Source organism: Charadrius vociferus, unplaced genomic scaffold (genome assembly GCF_000708025.1).
Source record: "Charadrius vociferus isolate BGI_N301 unplaced genomic scaffold, ASM70802v2 scaffold325, whole genome shotgun sequence".
NCBI classification, from domain to species: Eukaryota; Metazoa; Chordata; class Aves; order Charadriiformes; family Charadriidae; genus Charadrius; species Charadrius vociferus.
The window spans coordinates 2658655-2685821 of NW_009648526.1; the positions used below are offsets into that span (position 1 = coordinate 2658655).

Here is a 27167-nt window from a genome sequence, read left to right on the forward strand (position 1 = left end):
AAGAATATTAAATGCTTTTTAGTACTGCTCTTCCATGCTAGCAATTGCTGTAGTCACAGAAAGGCACTGCAAGACCTCCACAGAGAAAGGCTGTCTCCACTCAATTCCCAAGCAGGCACCACGAGAAAGTTCAGCAACTTCCAGACCATCACCACTGTGTCCGTTCTGGTGGCAATGGCTAATGCTGAGAGTTTTCCCTTTATACATTTACTAGAACTAATCCGTACCTTTCTAAACTCAGAGCAATTTCCTGTCCTGAGGAAAAAGTGTCTTCACATTCTAAATCCGCTTTAACGATCACGCCTACCCCATTCCACTGAGACTGTTCAGAGGGAAGAGACTAATCTATTTAGCTTCACGGAGGGTTTCTCTCTGACACGTGCTCTCCTAATAGACCATTTATCAGGATGAAGGGTGCTCCCCAGAGAGTGCAGACAGCGGGACAGGCCTAACCTGAGTGACAGTCTGTCCAGCAGAGATTGACTTTAATGAAGCACAGAATAAACAGGAAGATTAAGAGAGTGCAAAAATCAGTGACAAGTTTTGAGTTCACCTGGGCAGCTTACTGTACAGCACAGATCTGTCACCGAGTTATAAACGCTATGTATCTGTTGGGTTGCTCAGGATCACCTACAACACCCAGAAATCCTGCACGCATTACAAGAGAAAGCTTTGCCCTTGATTCTCACCCTTGAGAGAGGGTACCTGCTTGAAACCCAAAAACACTCACAAGCTGTAGGTGGACGAGACTCTGGCGGTTCTCTGGTCCGACCCCCTGCTCAGAGCTGTGCCAGTTTCCAGCATGTTGCTCTGGGTTTCAGGGCTTCTGGGGTTTTCTAAGCAATTCCTTTTCAGACGACAACCTTTTGTAGGTATTCCTCATGGAGTTTCTTTCTCTGCAACAGAAACCTGGCAACAGCGTGGATATATTGTATGAGATCCATTTAAGCAGAGTTCAGACTGCATCCCCAGTTGAGTCTGAGGTGCTGTTTCCGCCAATGGGTAGAAGCAGGTATGGCTGCCAATTCTAAACATCTACCTCAGGGTGAGATCATGTCAGCATCTCTCTCCGCTGTCTCTTAATGGAAAAAGATCAACTCAGACACAGACAAGTTTGGACAACAACTTTCACCCACAAACATCAGGCACACAGCCCTGAGGCTTATATGCCAAGTCTCCTTCATTCTGACAAGTGTGACTCTTACTCCAGACATCTCTCCAACATCTTCATACTTATTTCTTTTACTGGACTCTCACAGAAGTTGATAAATGGAGTCTGAGGCTTTGAATGGAGAGAAGTTTTTCACTCGGTGATAACGAGCTACAAATGTGGAAAGGAACCTTACTGCTACAACACCTCACAGCTAGAAAAGCCTGATTATAGTATAGGCATCTACTACCAGTGAGCAAGACTCACGTTAAATCTTCTTGTCTCTGGATGATCTGCTGAATTTAAATACACCATTTTGGTAAAGCCAAAGAAACCAATCATTTCTTTCTGCAGATGCTAGTATTGAAGAGAACGCAGAATACTGGCAGGATACTTTATTCCCAGAAAAGTGAATGGGAGTTTTAGCTCTAGGTTCTAGAGAAGCTGAATTAAGTGAGTGTTAACTACTTTAAGATAGTTTTATTCCTGCAGGACAGACAAACTCTTTACCAAAACAAAGAGGAGAAGTTTCCAAACAGAATAACAACTACAACACACACTCTTGCTGCAAAGTATCAGGAGCACCTGTAGTTTTTGACATAAAGTGGCGATATAGAATCAGCTTCATAGATGCTGTTCTAGATTTCACAGTCTAGTTTATTTCTCTGTAAGATTTCTGCTTTGTCTGCACTAGTATTCACATATGACATCCAACCCAACAGTGGCTGCTCCACTGTATAGACTTTTTTGTTTTTTGGGTTTTTTTCGTTTAAAATTGTATATGTAAGGTCTTTCTGTGAGTACAAGAATTGAAGTTGTATGTGAAACACACAATGCAAACCGCGTAATCATAGATGTTTTAGGATCCCAGTCTGCCCATGTTGCAATTATACACTGTCGACAGATGATGGCACCAAAATTCAATCTGTAAGCAAACACTATTAGATAACTTACAGATTGCTTGGACAAATACATTAAAACAAAAGTACTGAAGTTTGGCTAATTTAAACCGTATAAAATAGAGATAAAATAAGTAAAGGTCGCAATGCACCTTTTAAAATAAACCATCACCTTTCCCCTGCTCCCTCTTCCCCCACATCGCAGACTTCAATCCTTAACCAGTAAGCAAAGATTTTGCCTTTTTAAAGTGTGCACAGCAAAATGAATTGTGGAGCCAGTCTTACTTCTGAGGGATAGTGTGGATAGATATTCATGTTACTGGAGTCATCATACTTTCCCAGCCTTTGCTAATCTTGTGCTAGGTACAGCAGTAAACATTCTCTAAAAAGCACAGGCTAACTACTGGATCAGATGCACAATCAAGAATGTGAAGCTCAAGACTCTATCAGCAGCAGGCAAGCTGTACTTCCAAATCCATAAATAATTTGGCTGTTAGAAGTCACAAATGTACTACCCCTCCACAGATATTTTCATTAGTTTCTTATTTCAATCTTGGTCAATTGCTCTGGTTTAAACACTATCAGTTTTGACTAGCACTTGAAAAACCATCTGGTATATAAATATTCATCAATTCATTTATGAGAAATATAGTCTCCTTTCACTGCTTCTCAGGTAAACAGCATGTACAGATTTAAAATAGCGGGAGCAGTATATATGATTTAAGATTTGGTAACCTGATTAGTAATAGTATTTCTAATACAGATTATACCTTAAAGCAGGATGGAGGAAAGCGTTAAATAATTCGACAGAAAGGACAGGAATTGAACACTTCAGTGGTTAAGAATTTACACTGTTCTTTAGTCCTTGCAGAAGAGCAATGTTGCTTAATCTATGAAAAGTGTTTTCTATTTGCGATATGTCAGCAGAACCATCATTAAAACTGTAATTTATTATTGGAATGAGCCTCAAAAATATGATGCCCCAACATCATGTCTTGAAACCAGTGGTCAGGTCGGCATTTTGTTGATGGTATTATGCTCTGATATGCCTCGAGCAAGACAAAGATATCCTTTAATTCTGAAACGCAAAAACCTCAACAACAATACTTGTTAGAAGTGTAATTAGTAGGTTAAATTCTACAGTCCAGAACTATGCCAGTGGCTAAACAATCTTTAAAGGGTAGAACGCACTAATATTTCACATAAGATATTTAAAACAAAAAAAAAATTCCAAAGCCTAACTATGGAATATAAAGAGTAAAACATTTTTGACACCTAACACATTAATACATTGCTATTGCCAAAATGACTGCATAGAAATTTGAAGGCTTAAAACTGCATCTTCTGTGTTCAAAGATCACTGTGAAAGCAATTTCTCTAAGCTGTCCATTTATTCCTTCTGGCTCACTCATTTACTGATAGGACTGTCATTCTTTTGACAGACAGTAATGAAGGTATTAGTAGCTGTTTTGCCCTGCTTTGTACATTTTATATGCCTTTCCTCGTTAAAGAATATTTTGACACAGTATAACAAGTCAACAACATTCTTCATGCTTGATGCATAGGTAACATCTTTATACTAGTATGTGTCTGTTAAAAAAGAGCAAAGATTTTTCTTATTAGAAACTATACACTCTCTTTGCTTTTAAGGTATGACAGGAAAAGGCTTTATATGAGATGTCAAAATCTTCCTGTTCATATATACAAATATGACTGAGTTTTACACCATTGAAAATAAAAACAAGATACAAAACATATCTTCATTCTTCATACAAAATATGTCGTAGGATATGTTATTTTTTTTCCATAACATTGAAGTTAACTGTTCCAAAAGAAATCTTCTGTTCTATCTGATTGATGCTACTCCCTATATATTGAGTATTACACCTCGGTCACTTGCTCAGGAAAGACCTTGTAAATGAAAACACTGGTATGGAAATAAAGAAAATACTTTGTTTCTAGCGCTACTAAAAGTACTACATACGTTCTGCTTAAACTGATTTTCATTGAGGGCTAATTTTAGAAAGTTGGTTATTCTCCATATTTCCGACTTTGATTCATTAAAATACTTCCTTTCTCCAACCTCCTGCTGCAAACCTTTTACAGGACTTTTTGTTAATTAGGTAACAACAACAACTAAAATATTTATACCATATATACCAAAACTATAAATCTGGGTTGGGCTTCTTCATGCAGCTGTAGTAGAAGTGAAAAACAACAATAAGGGTTGGAATTAAAATGCCAAAGTTGCACAGTTAAAACAGCAGCATGTTATTTCTAGTTCCCCAAGTAACTAAAATCAGAAGTAAGGGCATACTAGATTTTGTTCAGATGAAGTATTTTACATCTTTTCTTTGCGTTACTGTTTTTTCTCACAAGACCACTAGACCAATTACTAAATTACCACAGTCTAACCCTTGTCTTGTCAAGAGCTACACGGAGCACAGCTTCATCTAAGCGCTCAGGTATCACTTTATCCCCAAAAGCCACCCTTGGCTGATGAGCGAACAGCCTGCCAGCCTCATGTACAGGCTGTAAAAGCAAATACCATACCCAGAGTCATCACGCCAGCAGGCCTTTCTTCCAGCTAAGTGGGCAACACTGCTGGTATGGGAAGAGTATCTACAGAGATGTAGATAACACTGACTCATCTAGATCAAGTTATTCTTTCGCTCCCTGCTCACTGAGGAAGGGAATTAAATAAGATACATACAAGCCTGACTTCCTACTAGAATTTAATTTGACCAGCATTGCAGCACGCATCTTCTGCAGATTAGATTCTTAATGACTACATCTCTGCTAATCTCATACCTTTAATTCGTGTGCTAGATCTATTCTGTGATGATCCCTGTTGGGACCACAATACAGCGGAGACTCGCCAACAGGGCTTCCAACGGGCCAAAGGAGGTGTCGCAGTTGTGGCAGCAGCAAACTTTGCATGGCTTAACAGCTCTGCCTCCGACTGTTCAGCCACGCTCCCTCAGCTTTACCAGCCACGGTACCCAAGCTAATTTTGAGTTAATTCAAGTGCAAATCCAAGGCTAGCATCCTGAATTGCCTGCACTGTAGATGAACCAAGGCAGACAAGACTGGTTCAATAGGACTCGCAATCTGACATCAGGTTAAAACACCCGTTAACACATCCCATTAACACATCATTTGCAGAACAAAAAGCCCTGGAAATGAATAATCCAGGCTAACCCCTCCCAGGGAAAAAAATAGCAAAGCCATGATTCCAGCTGTTATAAATCAGACGAGGTGGAGTGGAGGGGCAGGGAGGGAGCCTGTGACTGGTACTAAACCACCAGAAGTATAAATGGAATGAGTTCCTCCACTCCTGGAAGATCGTTTGGTGATGAGGGAATAGGGAAGACGAAAATCTCCAGAGGATCTTCAAAAGGCCACGCCTTACTGGCCATATAATAAAAATTTTCTTTTGTTTTAAAGAAAGGCACGAGGATTATAGTACTGTATTTATCTTTGGCCAGCTTTATGTTCAAACCAAAAATCCCATGCTCTGTTCTTCTGGGACAAGCGTGAGCACATATCTGTGCATTTTAGTAATTTATATAAAAGTTAATCCAGTGGTGTGATGAGAAATGCACATTACATTTAAATGAGCAGAGGGAATAACAAAGAAAACAGATGAATCCCATTACAGGTGTCTGTGAGAAAGAGAATGCGGATGTGAAGCTCCAGTTTGAGAATTTTAACAGCTGTCCACATTAAAATACCCCAGTGGGAATTGGAAGAGTAAAGCCTTTAACAAATCTTGCAGGTTACTGATGTTTGGCCTGTGCATCCACAGAGAGTTGAAATTAATGGAGCAAGGTTTAAACTCAGCCAGTGTGTTTAGGATAATTTTGTGTTCTGGTGCATGTCATCTTCATCATGCAGAATTTCTGTCTTTTACTATGAGAAATCTAGTAAATGTAGTATTTTTAACCTTCTGAATATTCAGACCAATATACACAACCGGAGGACTAAAAGTACCGTCTCGCTCTTAAATGTAGCACAAGCAGGATTTAAATTGTACGCTATTTGAAGACGCTATAGAAACTGGCAGCTTGCTCTTCATTGCTTTTAGTTACAGCACTAGAAGGGTGAGCTAGGTTCAATAATAGAGCATACAACAAGGTTCAACCAACTAATTTCTGTTAATTAAAAAAAAAAATAGAGACCCTCCTTCAGAAACAGGTATTTGCCTTGTTTATAGAAAACCTCCCCACTGCTATGAAAGCAGCAGTCTTTTCACTACGATTACTAGAACCAAAATGATGATAGCGGCAGTAGGGTGGGCTCAAAGCCACTCCTAGTGGAGGGGTGAGAGAGGGAGCCTGGCAGGTACACTCTGCTCCTGCTACAAAGCACTTAAGCACAAGGAAGCATCAAATAAGAGTTCTCTCTTACCTCAACAACCCATCTTCTACCTTTGAAAGAACACACAACTTTGGTTCAATCAAGTTATAAAATTAAGCAAAACATTTTGCATGGAAAGCTTACAGAACACCAGCCATGTATAACATACATTATCTGTCATAGCCCATTCATATATATTATAGGGATGTTAAAAGAATAGCATACTCTAGTATATCGTTGTCTTTGGATTGGCCTAAGGGCTAAGTTATTATATATCTGTGTTCACATAACTAGTCTTTACTCAAAGCTTAGGGTGAGCAGGGACTTTCTTGCCCTCCCCAACAAGAAAGGCAAGGTTGACATAAAGAATCAAGGTGCATACCTAGGCATCACAACCTAGAAAAAGATATCAAGATTAGTAGAAACCCCATAGGCACAGCAGCCTTGCCTTGTCTATTGTCTATATTCATTTTTACTCTTCAACAGATCATAGTCCCAGGACAATAAAAGTGAGCAGTTCTACTGACACCCACAGTATCCAGTGTCCTCCCAGGACCACCCTTCCAACTGCTACTGCGCAAAGAGAAATCAAATACTGAAAAAATAACAAAACAGAGGATACTAAAAATAACAGGAGCCTGTAAGGGAGATGTAGCTTATTTAGCATGTTCTCTACAAAGAGCAGTAACGTGCAAAACCAATGATAAGCAGAGATGCTTACACAGTGATCTGTAAACAAGCTGGGTTTCAAGATTTGGCTTTCAAGATTCAGAGATGCTTGGATTTTAATGCTTGTTTAACTTACTTCAGTATTTGAATGTTTATTTAGACGTGATTCCCAAAACTTCTACAAATAACAGACAATACAGACCATCTGCTCTGGTAACAAAGAATTAGTTAAAAAAAAAAATTCTTTCTAGTCACCTCATAAAAAGAGATTTTGATATTCTGCTCTTCTCTCATACATTGATCTATCCAGGTAATTTTAAATCAATAAAGCAAATAATTACAGGCTCCTAGAAGACACAATGCTTATTTACAGTTTTGCAAACCATTAGAATACTAACTTCAAAACCAAATGAACTCCTTTTATGCTTACTTGTCCTTCAAAGAAAAATTATAGAAATAAAACAGCATAAAAAAATCATTTTAAAACAGAAGATGTTATTGTGTTTGTGAGAGAGGAAACGAGCAGCTTTAGCTTTCCATGCCAAAAAAAGTCAAGCCTGTTAATTGTTATTTTGAAGGTCATTCATGCCAAGTGCAAATGCAAGGCCATTTTCAATCACTTGCAGTACATGGGATGTCCAAAACACACATCCAGAAACAGGTTGAGAAACAGAGTATTTACATCATACAAATGAAGGGTAATTTGCACACACACAAATAATCTCTTATTTAAATCCAGAAATATCAGTATTGTAAAACTATGTTTAAAATTCAGTGTGTTTAAAACATAATAGAACTTTGGTAAAATAACATGTTCTTCCAATTGTCAAACATATATGTGAGCAAGAAAGATTGGGTCCAAGAGACACACTTTTCCTAGAGACTGCCTCATTTGACGATGAAATCTAAACTAGGGTCAAACCCCGTTTTTTAGCTAACAACAGCCCAACACACTAGTGTTTGGCTGAGCCTGCAGACAATCGAAAACCATACCTCAAGGGATTATTAACCCTTTGCTAGTAAATTTAACCTTTAAATTCATTTATTGCAGACCGAGGGAAGCAGAAAAGAATGCAGCTGGATTGAAGATCTAAGGTGAACCAAGCACTGCTCTGGTTTCTTAAACGAGTCAAACCTGTGTAGCGGCTGGAGCACGGGGAGCATGCTGCTCATCTCAAAGCTGCCTGAAGGTTATGTGAAAACTGGCTACATCTTGCAGCTCGAACTCATCAACTGCCGTGGGGAAATCTGCTTAAGTACAGACTGCAGGGCATGGTTTGCAGGATGTACTTCGTAGAATGCTGCTAGAGAAATGAGGCAGCTATGAGCATACTTGAAAGAGAAAGGACCTGACTGTAATTAGGGAATAAGTGTGCATTAGAGGCTTTTAAAATTTAATTTGGATACCAAATTACATCTCGGTTCTCTTTCCTTAACAAACAACAACAATGTGCTTCTGACCTAAAATAAGCTTCTTTAAAACTGAGTACAGCAGCTATTACTCAGCCTTTATATGGTACTCTCACCCTGAAAACACCACCTACAAATATATGACACAATCCCTGCCCCAAAGAGTTTGCAGTTTATGTTATAAAGTCTAATTATACTGTGAGCGTAAACCAGAAACGCTCTTACAAGTGGCAAAATTCTGAAAAATCAAGATAATTACAAACCTTAGCTCATCCTGATTTGTGAGGCTATTTTTAGAACAGTATAGGCTGATGTGCTCTGAGCTTTTTCATATTTGCATTAAGTCCTCTGTGATTCCTCCTCTGAAATGTGTGCATATGCTGAGTCCATGTGAGATGCTACCACTGGCGCTTGTCATAAGAATTAAATCCCTCTCAAGCTTGTTTACAGCTCAGCACTTGTCATACTGCTCCCCTGAGCTTCACGGCTGGTTGGGTTTTTTTTCTTTCTCTTTGGCTCTGTGAAAGATTTAATTTCTTTTTTGTTTATGTGTGTAACTTACACTTGCAGGTGCAGAAAAGAAAAAAAACTGCTGTACCCAGATGTTTTGAAGCTGCAGTAGCATACATACAGCTGAAATTAAGGAGAAAAACTGTAGCAGATAAAACTAACTTTCTCATACAGTGTTCTACAGCATATTTAATAAACCTATCATGTTTCCTTGACAAGATGACTCTCGAATTCAATTTGAGGAAGGCCAGAATATTTTACAGTTGCTGCCTCTGGTTTTTTGCAAAGGTTTTTTTTGAAGTCTGAAGGTGGTCCAATTATTCCTATTTTCAGTTTCACTAATACCTACTTGTAGTGGTTCCAGATTCAATCATCAATACAGCTCCTGCGTAGCAAGCTGTCTTAGCTCATTACTGAATTAATTGAGCCCCAGAGTTTTTTCCAGATTTTCACCCATACCTTGAAAAATATATTGTATTTTTAAAAAAAATAAATTACCCTCTTGCTTCTGTAATAATATGAGAAACCATTGCCTGGATTGCCTGTAGAGACTCTAGTTCTCATCTCTCAAATCACATCTAGTTAAGCATGTGTCCATTTCACAACTGCAGCTGGTTAACCTTGCAATTCATTTACCCCATCGCATACTCCAACAGTCCATAAAAGGGTGCAAAGATTAATGAGCTATGGTTTCATAGGCAACTACTGTAGCTATCCATCTACAAACAGAATAATGGCTTGTCTGCTTCACCTTCACAGCATGCAGACAGAGCCTTTCTGCAATTAGTAGAAGGGCTGCTAATTTCTTTGTTCAAGCTCAGCCCGTGCATTGAGAACCTTTCCTTAGATATGCATGTTCCTAGTCAATTAAGTTTATTCGCACAACTATGCGCAGAACAAAATAGTTCTTTTGTGAACTTGCTCTGATCAACTTTTACCTTTTAACTTTTCCAGGCATGCACAATCTGTGACACAGAACTTGCTGATGATGGGAATGGTAAAAATACAAGCATATGACACAGAACCCACTGGAATTTTAAAGGACGCTCTTGTGAAACCCAAATGGATGAATGTGCTTTTCTTTTAGCTGTTTTCAGCTTCAGTAAATTCCTCTAGAGCTTCCACTGGGCACTGTGTGGAAAAGCCTGATCCGTGGCTCTGTGACATGACTTCTACAATCGCAGTGTTCTGCTGTCACAGTGGGGAAGACAAACTTTTTTTTTTGGTATGTCTTATCTTTGTTGTTTTTTCTCGGGATTTCCAGTTAACAGGAAAATAAATTATTATTAATGCTGATGATAATTTCTTTCTCCAGTGAGGTTCTTTACGTTCCTGATCTTAGAACTGATCCAACATAGTATTCAAAAGTTTAGGGTATTAGAGAGGCACCATGAAATTGGTGAATATTAGATCTATAAATACATAGAACTATTTCTTCTTTTGCAACACTTTGATTTTATATCTCAGCATTACTAACTTTACTATGCACAACTAAAATATACACTGCCAACCTCATGGCGGAGCAGTAAAGATATGTTTGTGTAAAAAAACACGCAGGAGAGAAAGTCCATTTCCTAGGCTAGGAGAAAGAACACGAGAATAGTTAAACTGAAGCTGTTTTTACAGCATCCCCAAAATGCAAGATGTTGCACAAATAAAAAAAGAACAGTACTGACTTAATATGGTCTTCAGCAAGCATAAAGGTTTCCCACTCTGTTTGTATTCTTTTCAGCAGATAAAATAAAAGATGAGAGGCCCTAGTGAATGATATGGATGCGGTGCAGGAAGTGCTTTTCACCTCCCCTGAACCAGATATGACAGTGCAATATATTTAGCTTGATGGACAGGAATTTTTACCTGAGTTTGGACTGAGTGAACTTTGTGAATTATTGACCTTTATCTAATTGGTGTACATTATACTCAAGAATATGAGTTTACAGTCAGGTGAAATGTCTTTATGCTGTGAAACAATTGATAACAGACAGTTTGGTCAGACGGTGCAGAGAATCTCATGTTTCTTGATAGAGACCTTTACTCTCATTAACTAAAAGACTAAAGCAGAAGCATTTTGCCTGTATGTGTTCTATATTCCACTCACAGTGAAGTTCCCATTTGCTGCTGCTTCTTATTGATCTTTTACTGCAATGAGGCATCTTGACAGTCCAATGACACTCTTTGTTTGCTGCTTTGTATTTCTGTGGAGATTCTGTTCAACAGAATTCCAACTAGCTTTAGCATCACCTATAAGGAAAAGAATATGGCTGTTATTGCAGAGAGACAGAAGTTCAGGGTAGATATATTTTACCCTCTCTAATTAGGGATAAGCAAGAAACTGACCTTGAAAACATTTTTCCATAGTTCCCTCCCCCTGCTCCCCCCAGTTTATTTTATGCAGGGTCACATAAAAAGTGATACAAAAAAATGACCAAGACACTCTCATAAAAGCGCAAGTGGATTGGAAGCTTTCTCAAACAATACATTTTATGTCAATGGAAAGAACCAACATATTTGTAAGGACTGTGTAAACACATCAAATAAAGAATACACTAACATAAACCACATATGATGTGAGAAGACAACAGATATATTTATACTACTGCCAAAATACAAACGGCAATAAGAGGTAATGGCATGTTAAAAGCTTCCAAAACAGCACTACTGAACAGCAGTTCCCTAGTGCAGGTAAATCCCTGTGAAAGCTCACAGTCAGAAAAAGAAGTCCACTTACATGCAGAATTTTTTTGTTTGTGTGTTTCATTTCAGCAATGAATAAACCTTCCTGTATATAATAGTGTCTATGGATCAACTGTAGTAGGAAGGGCCAGCTTTAGCCTGGTGGAAGCGCACAAGCCTAGCAACAGTTTGAAAGGCACAGCTGTCCCGGACAGGAACAACGCTGCCCAGAGCCCCCAGGGAGCCCTGCTTCCTTAGCACGAATTGACTGAAGGCATCTCGCCTACCTCTATGCAGAGTGGAGATGAAATCCCATTTCCCTCCATTGAGTTACTCACCTCGTCAGAAGCGTGCTTGGATTAGCAAGATGCTCTAATTCAAGTATAATAGCAATTTTACAACAATCTGTTTAGACAACTTTGTGCTCAAGAGAGCGTAAGGATTATTGCTGAACTCTACTATTAACATGATAAAAAAATAACACCCCTTTTGTTCTTTATTACTCTGTTCCTATACATCAGGGAAAATACAACCAAGTTACGTTTTCATTACAGTTGTACATAAGCAAGTGTGTATGTGTGTATACAAGGAAAAATAATGGGAATGCAGTAGCAGTCCAATGGTGTTAAGACTTCACCTGACTTCCTATACTGCCACCACCTACCCTGTATCAAGTTCAGTTTTTCTAAAGGTTTCCTTTTGGGTTGAATTCTTCCAAATTACCCACAGTACCGGGATTCAGATTCATGTTGAGTCCCTCCATTCTGTCCCAGGTTTACACAGTAATGAGATTTCATATATAAATAACTAAAGATTAAAGTGTGAGTGCTGAACATCTTCCTGGGTAGCAGACTAGTTTTCTACTTTCTAAAATCCTACACAATAACATTTGAATTTTCAGAATTTATACTGAAAATGAGTCTTCTGTAACTGCAACAGGGTACCCCTATTGCCACGTGCTTTCTTGGATGAACCAAATATGCTGAATTTTCATCATGTGCATGTGAATTATAAAAGTTGTATTATAACCTTTAAGCCTTTAGACTGACAGATGTATAGGTAACACACAAAAAGATTCTACCTTCAGTGGCAGCAGTTAATTGAAATATACGCAACTAATAACATCTCTGGAGATCCAGTCATCATAAGACAGTTTCCAAAGGAACTCATCCAATAACTTCATTACTTGCAGCTGTTCGGTATACTGAAAGCTCACTGTGTTTATTCCTCTTATGGAAAAGCTTCCCCCCCCCCCCAACCAAAGTAGGAATTTGTCTAGAATTCCCTACAGGACTACTCCAAAAGCTGTATTTCTTAGGCAAGTGAATGGCCTAAACTGGCCATGCTGTTCTCTGCTGCTGCCAGGGGTGGTTTTTTTCAGCCTGATCAGCTCCGTGATTTAGCTCAGCACAAAATTGGCTGAAGTGAGACTTAGCAGCTACAAGGGAAAAGGGCTGCTTCAATCACTGAAAACGTTCTTACAGAATCAGAGCCTTACAAGCCTTGGTTTAGCAAATTTATGAGGTTAAACTCAGACTCTTCTTGTAAAAGTCAGCTATCTTCATCTAAAAAAATTCTAATGGCTTAGTAAAAGAAATTATTTATAAAGCAAAATTCACTTAACTCTGTAGTATGATAATCCAAAGGGTGTTGATGATGCAGGTTTACAAGGGAAGAGAATAATCTTCCCCCCCCCCCAATTATATTTGTATAAACTTTCAGGTACACAGCCTCTCTTGGGGTTGTGAAACTGAAGCAAAAAACTGCAGGAAAGTACAAGCTGGGAATAATTATTTTTAATTCTGCTATGTTCATTAATTCACCAATTTGAGAGAAAAGGCAGATTAAACAAGTGGAGAGAACAAGACTATCTAGTGGTGAGACTAGGAGGGTTTTAAAACCCTGCAGGATGGACAAAGAAATTGCTATAAAACAGCCAGGGATCAACTAGAAGAATGATGCCGAAATTCTAACTGCAGTATGTTTTAGTTTTATGCTGTACTCAGTTCACTATTTTTAATATCCATTAAAGGTTTTATTTCCCAGGCATATCTTTCATGATAACATTGCTTCTGATACTTAAAGACCGTACGAATGTAACATCTGATTTGATAGTGACACTACACCCTCACTAGTATTTTAGATACGCTAAGGCAAACAACTGCAGAGGGAAGGGAGGAAACTTTCTATTTCACTCCACTGAATAAAACGAAGAAAAGTTCTGGACAAAGTAGATTATTATACATTCCCATCCAATAGTAACTTGCATTACTTGTGCTAGGAAACACTTTGGAATGTTTACTGTATGTTAAATACAGGTTGTACTTTCATTTCCTCTTACATCAAGACTGCCTTCTGAGGAACCCAGTGGACAATGGATTTCTTTTATCAAATAGAAATGTTTTAGGGTATTAAAAAAATACATTCTGCTTTAATAAGTTTGTCTTTCCTATTTAAACGGAATCAATATTAAGTTCCAAGCAGGTCTACAAACAATAGAAGTTCTGTGCATTGAAGTTTCCCTTATAACAAACTGGAAGAAACTTCATAGGTTATCCTCAAAAAAGGCTAAGTCATTATCAGCCTTACAGCAGGGGATGACCCGGCCTGCCTTGATACTTTACTGCTGTGGTACTTACTAGCTCTCAGACAAAGGTCGCTGAAAAGTGACAAGCTATAGTTTAAAGGACATGTATTTTAAACAGTATCGTTAAGAGACTCTTCAGAAGAACTGACAGAACTTCATTATTTAGCAGATTAATAACATGCCACTATTCAACACTAAGTCACATCTTACTATATTAATATAAAACAGCATACATGCCACATGTTCAGAGCTTCTTTTTTGGTTCCATCAAGGAAGATCACACAAGCACGCGTCTCCTCTAGGATAACTGGCCTTTCTATAGTCTCAAGAGGGCATCCAGTATATGTTATCTGGGAAAGAAAATAGAGTGGAAAGTCACAAATATAAGAAAAGCTTCCCTAGCACGAACGTGTTGCCTTAGGCTCCTTTTGAGAATTCTGATCTGATACAGATCTCTAAGGCTCTTTGCTGTCTTTCAAGGCCATTTAAGTTGGATGTGCCCAACTGCTCTGGTTCCTCAAGCTGCATTTTCAGGAACAGGTGAAAAAGCTTCACTTTATCAGACAAAGCAGGTTAACCAACCTGTCCTGCATGTTGCACACGACTGAAATTCTGAACTTACTTTTGCTTCTCCTCCAGAGAAGTGTCTTTTGCTTTCCATCACCAGCCAACAACTTCAAAGTTGACCATACACTAACTGTCAAGAGAAGGAGACATTCCAAGATACAAAGGACTGTGACAGGGAAAGAGAAGCCATTTAAATGATATCTAACAAATACACTGCACTTCACTACATACCCTGGGAAAACTATACCATGTGCCATCAACTTGCTAGCTCAAAGAGGAAGTGAAGGCTTTCCAAAAAGGTTTAGATTAAATCTCAGCTGAAAACCTGAGAAACCGGTACACAAAATTCAATCCTCATTTCAGGCAGCAAACACCAAGGTAATTCAAATACATACAATTTAAAAACTATTAAGTCCTCCTGTTGCGCTTTCTTCTATAGCTTTAATAAATAGAGAGGCAAGTAAGGACCTCAATTTGTTGCTAGAACATCAAGACAGGACCAGAACAAAAAAGTTGCAAGAGGCTGGAAGAAACAGACCCGCAGGTTACTTTCCTTTAGTCAAAAGAATTAATTCCTAATTATACTAGTTATGAGCAAAACATATGAAGGTTACATTTTCAAGGCTAGCACATTATCAGTTTGAGACAACATACTTCATAAAGATACTGTTATATGCTACCCCATTCACCATAATTTTTGGAGAAAAAAGTTCTTTTTAATTGCCTAACATTGAGAATTTAGTGAACTAAAATATGAAATGAAGTTTATTTACATTAAATTCCTAATATAAGGGATTCGTTTAGCAACACTACTTCAAAAATGCTTTAAGAATGGAGAACTGGTTGCTGACAAGCTAACACTTTTTGGTAATGGAATTAACCAGATTTTAAATTGTCTGATACAGCCCATAGATGCAATTTGAGCATTTCGTTTTCTTAATATGAAGCTAAATTTGCCTAAATGTAAATGCAGATATACATGCAACATCACAGTTATCCTTGTGGTTGTCACAAAAACCTCAGCCTCTCTGAAATAATGGGTTGAACAGAAAAAAAACCTCAACAAAACCAGCACATTTTGACATAAACAAACACATTAGCTTTACAGCACCTTGCAGGCATAACAACTACATTAATCGCCCTCAAAATGAATTGTTTCACAGCTAAACATTTTCCACATTTTCTTTGTTTTCAGATCTGCTGCAATACAGGAAACATCAACTTAACATGGTTATTTAAGGTTAATGAAATGACTGAATACAAAATTTTAACTAAGCGTCAGAGCTAGAACAGTGATCCAAAACTCAAAGCAACGTAGTAAAGAACTTCCTGCAGAATGTTTGTAAACCAATAGGAAATACCAGTCAACACACTTTCCTTTTTCGCACTGAATTAATGGGGAAAAATTAAAGAGTCAAAATTATGTGTAAAAATGTAATGTTCAAGGAGACAACATGCTGGCCTTCATCTAAGAACTGTCCTTTTGAGCTACAGTAAAAGTGGAGTAAAGGTTTTATTAAAAGCAAAAATCATTCAAACAATCATAAAACATACTTACCAATTTTTTTTTATTAGAGGCACATTAAGCATACATCAAAAAAATACAGGATGCAACTAGACAAAATAAGCTCACAAGCCTCAAAAATCAAACATGAAGAAAAACAAGAATAGAACAATCAGGTATAAAATTTGCCCTACACAAAAATTTCTAAACAGTCTCTAACAAAACTGTACTGTGACAGCCTCCAGCCACAGTCTTTGGTGGGATATTTGTATATCCTACAGCATACAAAAATAACTGCTTTCTACATGCCAGCATGTAAATAACAATGCTTAATGCCTGCAGAAAAGCTTTGAGATCTTTTATTTACGGTTTTTGCAGAATACCAAGTGTTACTCAAGATTCTTTACCCTGACCTTCAGTTTCTAATGCCGTCTGGCAGTAAAGCACCACAGATTTAACACCCATTTCCCAGGGTTGTTCTCTCTCTCTCCCTCCGCCTATTTCCAGGAAAAGAAAAGTGGTTTTGTTATAAAAATTTTCTTGTTTAAAATACATTAACCAATATGTAGAACTCAGTATGTGCTATGATTTGATTGGATCCCCTCCCCCCCCCGGGTTTACTCATCCATTCTGTTCAAGAAAAACAACCGCAGGTAAATCAAAGTTTCTTTCCCAAACTGCACAAGACAAAGCGAGACACTGGCTGCACTTGAGGAAGCTCGAGTGACTGAATGCTCACTGACAATATGGTAATAATGACAACAGTTTTCCATTAAATACAAATAATGAAGACAGCATACCCATGGCATGTGATTTCCTTAAAAACAGATGTTAAAGAAACAATCAGAAATGATTATTCAAGCAAATATGGTAAATCTCTTGAGACGCGGGGAAATGGTGATCCTAGTATGGATACCAAGAATTAACTTTTAAGTTACTATTTTTTGGTAAGGCAATGAAAACTGGAGGTAAAATGTCTTCTTAAGTACAGAAGGAGAGGTGGCACAAAATAAGAACTGCCAACGGCTAGATGGAAAAAAAGACTTTTAGATGACTCAGAAACAAACAAAAAACTGAATTATGTGCAGTTACATTCAAATAACTCAAAACGCATTCAATGTAACTTGATCTTCTGGAGGAACTTCAGCCAAATTCCCAATTTAACTTATCTGTAGGAAATCCCCCAAACAACGTGATAATCTTCATAATTATGCAGTCTCCTACAGTGTTTAGTCAGCAAATGAATTACTTCCTATAGGAAAAATTTTAATGAATGTTTTTCTCCTTCACAAAAATACCATGCCACTGTTTTCATGATACGCCTTACCTACCTATTTAAAGCTGACAGTCTTGCTAGAACTATCTAGTTCTTTCTCACCTCTTCCTTTGGAAGGGCTACTAGATATTTGGGTGTTTTATACCTGACATCACCTTTTGTATAAGCATTCTCTACATGGTTTGAAACAAGCAATGCTTTACATATTAAGTATCTGAGAATATATATATACACACATCTGCCAAATATGCAGATTTTTCAATCTCAGTTTTAATTTCCAAATTTTATCAAAAGTACGTGGCCAAATTCTTACTAAAATGGTAAGCATTTAAAAAGTTTAATTGCATAATAAAAGACAAATGTGAGGAATTTACAAGCATCATATAACTGGTTCCACTTCAACTTAAATCTTTCCCAACACCACAAATCAGAGCGTTATTCAAAATATATCACTTGCATGGAAGATCATTAATCAGATTCAAAATACTATCGAGATTTCTCTGGATTTAAACACAGATGCATTCAGGAACTCCTTCAGTAACATACACCGAGTTCCATAGCTGATTAAGTGTCCTCATTGTGATACTGTATTTTATAATCTTCCACACGTATGTACATGAAGACGGACTGGGTTAATCATACCGTGAGTTAAGGATTTCACTAAAAACTCTAAAGAACAGAAGAATACTGCAACTTATTGCTCTCAGCTTTTTCGTGTGTCTTGTTATTTGAAGTTCTTAAAGCAGTAGATCTTGAAGAGCTTTGACTATGTAAACTGTTCCACTTTTCTTTCTAAAAGTCTTCTAAACCTGCATGGATGAAAATCAAGACGCAATTAAAAATTTAAGTCATATAACTCTTCAGAGGTTGAAGCAATTTTTGAGATGTTGAGATTGAGGTGGTTTATTGAGGAACTCCAACAATAAGCTGGATGGTCTCTAATACTGTTGCTGATTAGATTCATTTAGCAGCTGAGCCCAGTTAACCTAAGAGGACAGAGTAGACTTCAGTTGCATGCTGATGGCCCAGAAAAATATCTTTATGTAATCTGCAGAAGTTAGCACATCTTACCACAATACACAGCTACAAAAATATGTTTATGCATAGGCACTTGCTCATTTAATAATAAAAAACACACAAATAAAACCCAACCAAAATAAAAAACCCCACTTAAGTCTCAAAATCACAATTTTAAAATGAAATAGTTTTGGGGAACTGTCACTAAATCTTAAAAAAAAAAATATGTGGGAAGACTATGCTAAAAGTTTCAGGCTGAGCATAAAATTATGCACAAAGACAAAATTTTGTTGCAAATATTTACTCAAAAAGTAATAATTTACAGCAGTGCTTCAACAGCTGTTCAAAACATTTAACATTCATTAGAAACAAAACTGTAAGTCAAAAGCACATTCTGAATGTTTCATATGGAGCAATGAAGTCGTAAGAGCAAGCTACCATTAATCATATGCATTCCTACATCTAGCTGCTAACTAGAAGACAAAAAAAAAACCAAAAAAACCAAACCAAAACCAGCAGCCATCTTTCTGTACACAATTTAGACTACAAAAAGTCCTGAAATTGAACTGTACAATTCTACTTTATATGCTCTTGTGTCCTTTTTGTAACAGTTGGCCAGTAGCAGCTGCAAAATGGCAGAATGCATGCCAGTTGGTGTTTCCAGTTTGGGGTTTTCCTTCTTTCTGCTTAAAACAGTTTTTACATTAAACCATACTTTGGTGTGACTTACAGACCACTCCTATGGGTCTACAGCTAAGAATAATCAAAACAATGGTAAAAGCCTAACAGCTACAGTACTTTCAGCAGTAAGTTCTACTTGATACAGTTATGTTCGGTATTTCTGCACAGTCTGCACACTGAAAACCCCACAAATATATATTTTTATTGTAATAATTCCACTTTCACTGAAAGTTTATTAAGGTAAGCTTACAGCCTGGCAGGATTACACCTGTACAGAGGTGCATAGATTCATATAACTCTGTTTACATGCTTTTCAAGACAGGAATGTGACACCAAGTCCAAAGGGTTATGTTTACCCAGATTATCAGCAGACCAATAACCATCATTACAAGTGTGCTCCATTTCAGCATCAAAAGTGAATTCATACTGAACTCCACTGTTTAATGATATTCACACTGAGGGACTTAAAAAAATATTTTATTGGCAAACAAATCACCTTATCCTGGGCTAGTAAACTATAAAAATTAGAATTTATTCCTCCTTTCAAATGTCAGCCTAGTAAGATATATCAAATCCAAAGGACAGGAAGATATATTTGAACGTGTTACCATTTGCAAATTTAGTTAATTCAGTTGTATATACACAATACATGCCATCTTCATATGCAAAACTTCCCTTCAGTGTCTCTCTCTCCTCCCTCTCCCCCCCGCTTTTTATTTTTAAATAACTAGCATCAATGAGCACACTCATCAGGAATGGTCCATGGTGTTCTTACCACTGTCTATAACAAACAATACAATTAACATAATTTCAGCTTGCTTCATTTTCGTCTGTCTTGTTTACAGTTGTTTCCATTCTGTTGGGACTGCTTTCTTTAGAAGTCTCATCTGTTTGTTCAGAGAGCTGTCCAGCTTTCTTCGATGAAGGTGCAACATTACCTTTTTGAAGAATTTCAGTAGCTTCGTGCTCTAGTACCTCTGATGGAGTCAAAGGCTCCAAATGAATACTGCCTTGTTCACTAATGTCTGAACTAACGGATTCAGGTTCATCTCTTTTTCTCAAGAACTGCTCAAAACTAACATCTTCACCCAATGTTAGTTTTAAGTCCCTTGCGTTCATTGCTGAAAGTGTAGTTTCATCCAAGCTATGTACTTTAGTCTGCTCATTCAAGATAACGCTACCTGAGCTTTGGCAATTTTTCAACTCACTTTCATCATTAATACATTTTTGTTTCTCATCTACTAATTGTTTGTTATTATCTGAATCACAACATGCTCCTTTCTCATGCAAAGGATTCTTTGAGCTGTTGTCAGGGAGTTCCGAACTAGGAACGTTTTCTGTAGTTGAAAATGATGAGTTTTCTTCATTCTTTTCAACCAATGCAACTTTTTTAGTTTGATTTCTATTGCATTCTTTTGTTTTGTCTGAAGAGTCATGCTCTTGTTTGCTGAAAAGAAATAAAACAAGTTCTTTTTATAACAAATGAAATAAAGCAACACATAGCTGTACTCTGCAAAGTGACAGCAGACACTCAGAAAGCAGTATTATAGACTTCCTGTATGATATTTCTCACAAATTTTCATAGCCAAGATGGGCTGAATTTAACTAACAGCTGCATTTTTCTTACCTATTTAGAAACTCAGCTTTGTATTTAGCAGTCAGTTAGTACTCTTTAGTTCTTGCATTTCATCTTCAGAAAGGAAGGCTAAGTTGTCCCCTTTGTGTGACACATGGAATTTTCCAAAATAGTGTTTAGTTCCTCTACCTGCAGAGCCTCTTTGACCCAGATGCAGATACAACTACTTGGAAACTTTTGTTGATGACGTGCAAGAAAAAGCAGCCAGTTTGTACCTTCATACCATCAAATTGACTCTGCAGTACTAATGAGAGTAAAGCGAGAAAAAAGCTAACAGTTGGAAATCTAACTCGAATCTAAAGTTTAGTTCAGCAACTCCAAATTTGGATTCACTGAAAAAGTGAATCTGTGAAGTAGCACTCTCAGCCCCTTTTCAGAGTGTAACTATATGTTTATGAAAAGGAAATACAGATCACTATTGAATTCTGCGAGTAAATGTCCATCTTACTGTATAATAAAATCTAAAACACAGTGTATAAACTTTGTAGACAAACTGATTGTTTAAACCTTGTATTATTTGAATAAAGCCACATGCATGCAGTGCTTTAGGGTGATCATGAAAAAAAAATTGTCAGAATGCTCCAAAGAAAGACTGAAGTATATACTTCAAATGCCACCTGTACCCACAAAAATACAACATGGTCATATTGCTATATGCAATTTGCTCATATTTTCACATTCCAACAGTCAAAATCCTAAATACTAGTTTCTAATATTTCTCTTCCTTTGTTATAAGAACACCAGCTTCTCCCATCCTTTCAGTGACAGAGCTCAATTTTTTGCTCCAAAGACTTAAATTTGGTAAAAGTTTACTATAATTTCTAACCCATTCAAAACTTTTCAGAATGAGAAGTAGCTCATATTACCTAAAATGATGATGGTGACAGACAGAATAAAACAGGGGGCAAGATGGAAGAACAACAGTTGGTCTGATTTCAGACATAAATTCTATATAGGAAGTGAAATTAGGAGCAAATAAATCTCCCAAATTAACCATTAAAATTTAAAACTTAAAGTGAAAATAGTCTCTGAACAGTGACATGCAGACAAAAGATGTGAGATAATATCACCAAATATCTCATTAATCAAAATGCATTTGTACTTTATTTCTTCAAATACTTTTAAAAATGTTGTGAAGTAATTTTGGGGTAAAACCACCTTTAACATTACCTAAGCAACAGACAGTTCCAGGACTCTTAAAAGGAATAACCGACTTCTTGCTACTATGTTTTATGATATATTTTCAAGCAGAAAGTCTAGACATATTGTTCTACTGATCCAGGAATTTAAAACAACTCGTGTGATTCGCCTATACGCTACATGATAAGGAGTTCTACAGAAAATGGTTATTCTGGAAGAGGTGCTCCATACTACAAACATTCAGAAATCTGTTTTCAAGTTTTACTTTCACTTAAGTAAACAGTGCAAGAATATTCCTTTTCCTACTCTGAATTTAAGTCAGAGGAATATTTTGAGTAGGGATAAGAGACTGCTGAGATGTCCTTGAGTGGTGAAATCTTACTGATCATTGAGGTAGTCATAAGAATCTTTTCATCCTGTTGCACTGATTTTTCATTCATAACAAGGAATTAACTCAAGAGATAGGCCAACCTCTTCACCAAAATACAACCTATATTTGCTACTTGTGCCAAACAAATGTGTTTTTTTTCATTTAGTGGACAACCTTAAATGGGTGAATTACATTCTCAAATATATAAACAAATTTTCTATCCAAGTTGTGCTCCTCTCTCTCAAACTTCTAGAAAAAGAGTGGGGGAAAAGGTAATATTTGAGGGAAAACTCAAGACTAAGTTCCAGCACAAAAGCCAACAACTCAGAACCACCCGTCAGCTGCGGCTGACATAACTGGTCTTGCCATAACTGGTCCTAATTACCTCATCTATTCCAGAGGAACACTTAAGCTATACAGAGCCATATAAATGCTAGTAAATATTCAGAATTGGTTTCAAATGAAAATCCAGTCAACTCTTTACAGAAGAGTGTATGTGCATGACCTTTAGCTACTACTTTTCAACAAGCAGCTTGAGGGTGAGATGTAGTCGCAGAGTTAACAAGCACAGTATTATGCTTTATGTGGGAAGTTTTGAACACAGGTATGCAAAAAAAAGGGTTTAAATAAAGGGATGACGAATGCCTCATTAGCACACACAGAGGAGTGTTTCTGCACTGGAAGTCCCAGGTGGATTACATATACCTACACACACACTCTCAAGATTCACACGGAGAAACTCTTCAAAGGACAAATTTGCATTTAACTTATCAAAGGAATCCATCACAATCTCCCTCACCTTCTAGTAAGCAAAATCCCAGCTTCATCCAAACCCAGCCTCTCATTCTCACTCATTTTTGGCAAAACACAGGAAGGGAGGGGCGGAGAGGAAGTGAGGAAGAAAAGAAAAATCTCTATATATTCATTTGTCATGCAGAAACATGCTGTTTCTCATCAGCATACCTTCCTGTGAGTCATTTACACCAAGAAAACAGAGTATAAAAATAAAATTGAACAAGTTTTTGCACAAGTCACCATCACAAAAACAACTACCCACCAAGAACAGCGATCTTTTAGATAGCTAAGCACAACAGTAAGTTCATTTAGATAGAACAGTTCTCCAATTAAATAATTTACCTCTGCTGAGTGAGAACTGCAGATGAATAAACAAAACCTAGCAATTGTGATGCACTAAAATCCCTCAATAAAAAGAAAAATCATATAGGATTTAAAGAAATCATTCTGTTAGTAAGTCAGTAACTGAAAAAGAATAGCCTTCCATCCAACATTAGGAATGAAACGTATCCTTACTACTCTACGCGCAAGCAACACTGGTTACAGTGTAAAAAACCTAAAAATTCAGGCATTAAAAAGGCTGGAAAAAGCGAGAATGATAACAACTATATTATATGGAAAGGAGAATTCCAGTGAACAGTTAGAATGCAAAATCTGACTTTTGTTTAATGAAAACAATGAACCCATTTGCTAAAGCATGATACCAACCGTTGCTAGACCATCAAGTATGGCTATGCTAATGAACTAGCTGCCGTGTGGTCTATATGAAGTCAGGTTTCAGAATAAGACTACTTTAAGTGAGTAGCATAAGACCTGACTTAGAATCCAAAATATGAGTCTACCCAATGCAAATGTACACCCAACCCAAGCCACAGAAGCCTAGAAATTAAAGGGATTTTTTTTTCCCTTTTTCTCATTGTATAGAAAAATGTAAGATTTGGGTGCCAAGTGAGGCTGAGGGAAGCTAGGCTCTGAATATTTTTTTGTTTTAAAATCCTACTGCCTCAAATTTTTTGCTGTTCTTTACTAGCATATTTACTTAACTTGATTTAGAATATTTTATTATTTTATATTGGTCTTTTGTATTAAGATTTTAAAAATCATTCAGGGAAAAATTCTACAGCAAGAAAGAAAAAACTATACAATTTCAGAACAGAACTATAAACAAGTGACATTTACACATCTGCATACAGAGTAGTTGCAAAGTATGTGCAAACACACCTGCAGTCTGTGGAAAAGTACTTCCAGGTAACAAAACCTGCATTACAGCTGCATTTACATTACCAGTTTGGTGGGAAACACCACCATGGTTTTGAGGCACATTCCTTGATTGTTCCCCACATACTGGTTTGGTTTACAGAGCAGTCCTGGTGTATGCAAACTAGATCTATTTTTGAGGAAAATGAACTGGAAGCGCTGATCCACAAGTGCTCCAACTCCTACTGGAGCTCGGTCCTCAAGAGACCAAACAAACAATGGATGCTCCACGCAGCTATGAATATGTGCACAGTATGGGCACTCTGTCAGGGAACACAAATCTGGTCTAAAATAATACCTCCGAACCACAGTGCAGTGAAGATGCAGGATTCACAGAATCGATTGCTTTCATCTACTGATCTGCTCCTGCAGCACTAACTACTCCCTAATATAACTACCTTGGCTTAATAACAGAGAAAAGTGTTTGAGGAGGACTGAGAATATCTGATGCTAGAGCTACAATACTCCAGATGTCTGTCTGGAAGCCCATAAATTAGTATCAAACAAAGTTTTAACAGCAAACACAGAACAGATTTATACATTAAAATTATTTTGTCTACTTAAACACAAAGATAGGGGAAAGTAGTACCTCATAGTCAATCAGAATTACAGTGACTGTTCACTAATGTGTAGCTTAAAGACAGAGTTAGCTGCTAATACTGGAACCATTTAGTCTCAATTCTTAAGCAAGCATTTTAAGTGAAAGTAAAATTTCAAATTATTTGGCCCACACTGCATATGACTAGAATAAAGAGATAAAAACAGAACCTCTTCTAAGAAAAGTAACCTACAGAGAGACTCAAAGCAGTTTGCTTTTTTTTTTTCTCCCTCAAGGCACTATGAATGCATATATAACAAATAACTACAATTATGTTTTGACTAAGCTTTTAAAGTTGAAATTTACACCAAAAATTGTGAAAGATCACTAACTGGAATAAAGCTGTGGGATCTGGAGTAATAATTTAGATGAATTATATGAAGTATACGTCTGCCCACAATATGCACGCCAAAGGAAATGTGTAAGATTTCAATTGTTTCCCTAGTGTGACATAAAAGATTCTACAATTTTGCATTCTTTTAAAGTATAGAGCTATAATTGTTAGTTACCCAGCAATTTCACATATGTGCTCCGCTAAAAATTTGGTTGAGTATTCATTCCACAAATGACACAGGTTTTCAAAAACTTAAATGAATATCCAAGAATTAACATTTTATATTGTATTTTAAAGTTGTTTCCCAATTGCCCCATTAATACCATTAACTTATATGCAATATTATAAAAAATGCTTCTTTTAACAATCTGTACAATTTATTTAATGTCTTACAAATCTTGACTAATTTGCATTTTAAAAATTACTAAGAATGTGTTTTGACTCTTGGAACCTAAATTCTACATGTCTTGTTGAGTACATTACGATTGCCATTCAAAATTATTCATCATAGAAAATACACATTATGAAATTACTAATTAAATACTTTTGCCAAATTACCTGAGGAATAACACAGCATGTGTTATCTTATATACCTGATTTCAAGATGCAGCTGATCATTGTATTTACCTTTTAAAAGTTGGTGTTTCTGTTTTTCCTTCAGATATACTAGGTCTTGAAATTTTCTGTAATAATTAATGATATTTCTTTTATTTTACATACATGAGCAACTGATTACAATATAAAGTTGTAGAAATAATTTCACACTGACATTCCCATAAATCTGCTACATAGCAGAGATTGAGCATGGATCTTAGTACTGATGTTTGCAAATAGTCTTTCAACTTAAAAAAGAAACCAGAAACAAAGCAAGAATTTAAAGCAACTCTTGTAGCCCTTTTCATATAAATAATTTCAATTACACCTAATTGAACGGGATGTAAACTAAGTCTGGGCAGATTTTTATTTGGAGGGGGGGAAAAAAAAACACCCATATCTCAACTAAACTTGCGTTTTGCTAGCAAAAAACCCCAAAACAATAAAAGCAAAGGAAAAGCAAGAAAGACAAAGTCAAGGTGAGTATATTTTTTAAGCATTACACAGTGTTTCAGTCCTACAGATATTATTACATGCTTGTCACAGAAGAAACTTGAGTCTCTATTACACCTTAACCAATAGAAAATCTTTTTAAACTTTAAACATGAACAAAGGCAGGTTTTTTCCCCACCCGTTTTTAGAACTGTAACCAAGGAAGTGACTGAAAACTGCCAATTGGAAACAGCCACCCCAGTCTTCTTGAAACATCTCGCCCTTATAATCTTATTCCCATTTATGAAATTCTAAGTGCCTAAGTAACAAAACTAAGTTAAACTTTTTTTTCCTCTTTGAATACAACTATAAGTTAATTTTGGTTTTGAAATAGAAATGGACCCTGTACATGAAGACAAGCATTTTAAATGATTATTTGTATCACAACCTCTTAAATATATAAACTTGTAAATAGTGTTACATACTTTTAGCACAATATTTTTTTTTTCCCCTCACAGAGATGGTATATTTTGTTTCAGTGAGGCCAAATTATGCAGCAGGTATTTTAAAATTGTATGGTAAAGTTAAGCTTATTCTATCTTCTAAAATACCCTTTGCTATAGTATATATAATTCTGTCATACAAAACCCATACAAATACGACCCATGCTATGAAACACTTTCCAACTTAAAGTTACTACACTATCTCC

General features: G+C 36.8%; 1 protein-coding gene across 1 annotated transcript in view; it reads right to left on the reverse strand.

The window, feature by feature from the left end:
• Positions 1-20112: 20112 nt before the first annotated feature.
• ZNF280D (zinc finger protein 280D) overlaps positions 20113-27167 on the reverse strand; it is a 45361-nt gene continuing 38306 nt past the window's right edge. The window contains 2 exon segments of the mRNA XM_009885735.1: positions 20113-20749; positions 26060-26115. Of these exon segments, the coding sequence (XP_009884037.1) occupies positions 20113-20749; positions 26060-26115 (693 nt within the window).